This window comes from Terrapene carolina, unplaced genomic scaffold, assembly GCF_002925995.2.
Source record: "Terrapene carolina triunguis isolate 2854851 unplaced genomic scaffold, T_m_triunguis-2.0 Scaffold27193, whole genome shotgun sequence".
Taxonomy (NCBI): domain Eukaryota; kingdom Metazoa; phylum Chordata; order Testudines; family Emydidae; genus Terrapene; species Terrapene triunguis.
Genome location: NW_020691544.1, coordinates 1 through 2,391, shown reverse-complemented (window position 1 = coordinate 2,391; position 2,391 = coordinate 1). Strand labels below are relative to the sequence as shown.

Sequence of the window (2,391 nt, the reverse complement as noted above, 5' to 3'; positions counted from 1 at the left end):
TTCTACCTCCCCCGCCCCCCCCCCTCGCAGCCGCGGCCCGGAGGCCCCAGAGCGTCATGTCGGAGAGCAAGGAATGGGCCACCCTGAGCCCCGAGGAGTTCGCCCACCTGCAGAAGTACATTGACTGTGAGTAACCGCCCCCCCCCCGGCCCCGCTGCCCCCCCACCCTCCTGGGCAGGTACTTGGGCTCAGAGCCCCCTGGGATCGGCCCTGCCCTCGCCATGGTCCCGCTGCCCCGGGGCGGGAGGCTGCAGTAGGGGGTCCCCGTGGGGACAGCCCGTCGCCCCCAGGGCATCGGGGCGCCAAGCGGGAGCGCCCCCCCCCCCCGCAGACCCGCTCGTCTGGGCCCCGCCTTGGGCGGGGGCTGGTGGGAAGAGTTGCCACTGCTCTGGCGGGAGCAGGATTGGGCCCTGGGCTGGGGGGAGGACGGCACGGGGGGGGTGCAGCTGAGCCCACCCACACCCCACTTCGCGCTGGGGGGTCGGCCCCACTGGTTCTGCGGTGGGGGAGGGGTCGCCTCTGTTGGGGATTTGCTCTGGTACCAACGCTCCAGGCCTGCAGGTGGGGCTGATTTCCTGCGGGGGGGGCTGACCTGGCCCCCCCATAAGGCTAGGGAGCTTGTGGGGGGGGGGCGGTAGAGTGGCTGGATTTGCCCCCAGAGCAGGGCGGGGCTCACGGTGGCAGAACTGCAGCTCCCCACCCCCCACCCGGCAGGGCTGGGGGAGGGCTTGGCCCTGGGTCTGGGCAGCGTCTGCTCCCGGCCCGGGGGGGGGGGGCCGGGGGCCCGGCCCCCCCCCCCCCCCCCCCCCCCCAGACAGCAGCAGGAAGGTCCAGGACGTGCTGCAGGACTTCTATGGAGATGGCGCCTTGGTGCAGCACCTGCAGGGAGACGTGAGTCCGCCCAATGCCCCCCCCCGTGCCACCCAGGGGGGTCCCAGTCTGACCCCAGAGCCCCGAGCAGGGCCCCCCCTGGGCCCGGGATGCCCCCTAACTGCCCCCCTCTCTGCTGCCTCCCCCAGTCGATCGACTTTGAGGGCTTCAAGCTGTTTATGAGGAGCTACCTGGAGGCCGAGGAGATCTCGGACGCGCTCTGCCAGCACCTCTTCCTGTCCTTCCAGACCTCGCCTGGGGAGGCCCCCGGGCAGCAGCCGGGCCTCGGGGAGCAGCCAGGTAAGGGCGTGCACCGGCCCCGCCTGCTCCATCAGCCTGGCTGAGCTAGAGGAGAATCCCCATCAGATGCTGACTGTACGGGGGGTATGACACACAGCAGAGCAGTTCTGATCCCAAGCAGCGGGGGGCAGTTGCTAGCCAGTTTGTTGCAGTGGCCAGAGCTGGATTGAGGAGAGGGCCTGTGCCTTGGGGAGGGGGGTGACATGGGGCACAGGCTGCCTGGGGCTGGGGGCTGCAGCTGAAGCCGAGGAGTGAATGGGCCTCGGGGCCCGATCTCCTGGGTCCCGTGTGGGGCAGGGGGGCTGCGGGATTCAGCGCCGACTCTGTCCCTTTGCAGCCAGCGGCCTCGTCTGTGTCAACGACGTCTCCTGCTACTTCTCACTGCTGGAGGGGGGGCGCCCCGAGGACAAGCTGGAGTGTGAGTCTGGGGCGGGGGACGACGAGGGGGGGGGCAGGTCCCACCCGCCCCAGCCCCACGGAGAGGCGACGAGCTCGGGGCAGCTCGGGCTCAGACCCGAGTTGGGTTCTTAAGGGGGCAGCGGGTGGCCCTGGGGGGCAGGGCGGGGGGGGCACGGCGGGGGGCTCGTGGGAGACCTTTGGGGGAGGGGTCAGACGTCTTTCCCCAGAGGGGTGGGGACTGACAGGCTGTGCTAGGATGTGTGTTGTTGGGGGCTGGCCTAGGGTGGGGGTGGGGTGGCCATGGGGGTCTGGGCCTGGCTGGGGTCCCCCCACTGACTCCGCTCTCCCCCCCTCCAGTTACCTTTAAGCTCTACGACAAGGATGGGAACGGGCTGCTGGACAGTTCAGTGAGTGCCGTGGGGCTGCGGGGGGACCCCAGCCCCCCCATCACTGTCCCCTGCACCCCAGTGCCCCCCACTGCCCGCTCTGAGCCCCTGGCCCCTGCAGAACCCCCCCGGGCCTGGCAGAGGCCGGGAGCAGCCCCTCCCCCCCATCTCTGGGTCTGGCCCCACAGCAAAGGGAGGCCTCTGCCCCCCCCCCAACCTCTCCAGGGAACCCCAGGTGCTTCTGGCCTCAGGGCTGAGCAACGGGTCCATCCCCGGTGCCCCGTCCCTGGGGGGCCGTCTGCCCCCCGCCCATGGCCCGGTACTGCCCCGCTCTGCCAGCCCTGCCCCCCCCAATGGGCCGGTACTGCCCCGCTCTGCCCGCCCTGCCCCCCCCAATGGGCCGGTACTGCCCCGCTCTGCCCGCCCTGCCCCCCCC

At 71.7% G+C, this 2,391-nt stretch overlaps 1 protein-coding gene across 1 annotated transcript; it reads left to right on the top strand.

Annotated features, from left to right (window-relative positions):
• Positions 1 to 31: 31 nt before the first annotated feature.
• Positions 32 to 1,976, top strand: LOC112122414 (diacylglycerol kinase alpha-like; the record flags this gene model as incomplete). Its single annotated transcript, XM_026662415.2, has 5 exons — positions 32 to 126; positions 815 to 891; positions 1,020 to 1,170; positions 1,508 to 1,588; positions 1,927 to 1,976. Coding segments are annotated over exons 1-5 (429 nt in total), but the record flags the coding sequence as incomplete, so codon positions are not given.
• Positions 1,977 to 2,391: the final 415 nt, after the last annotated feature.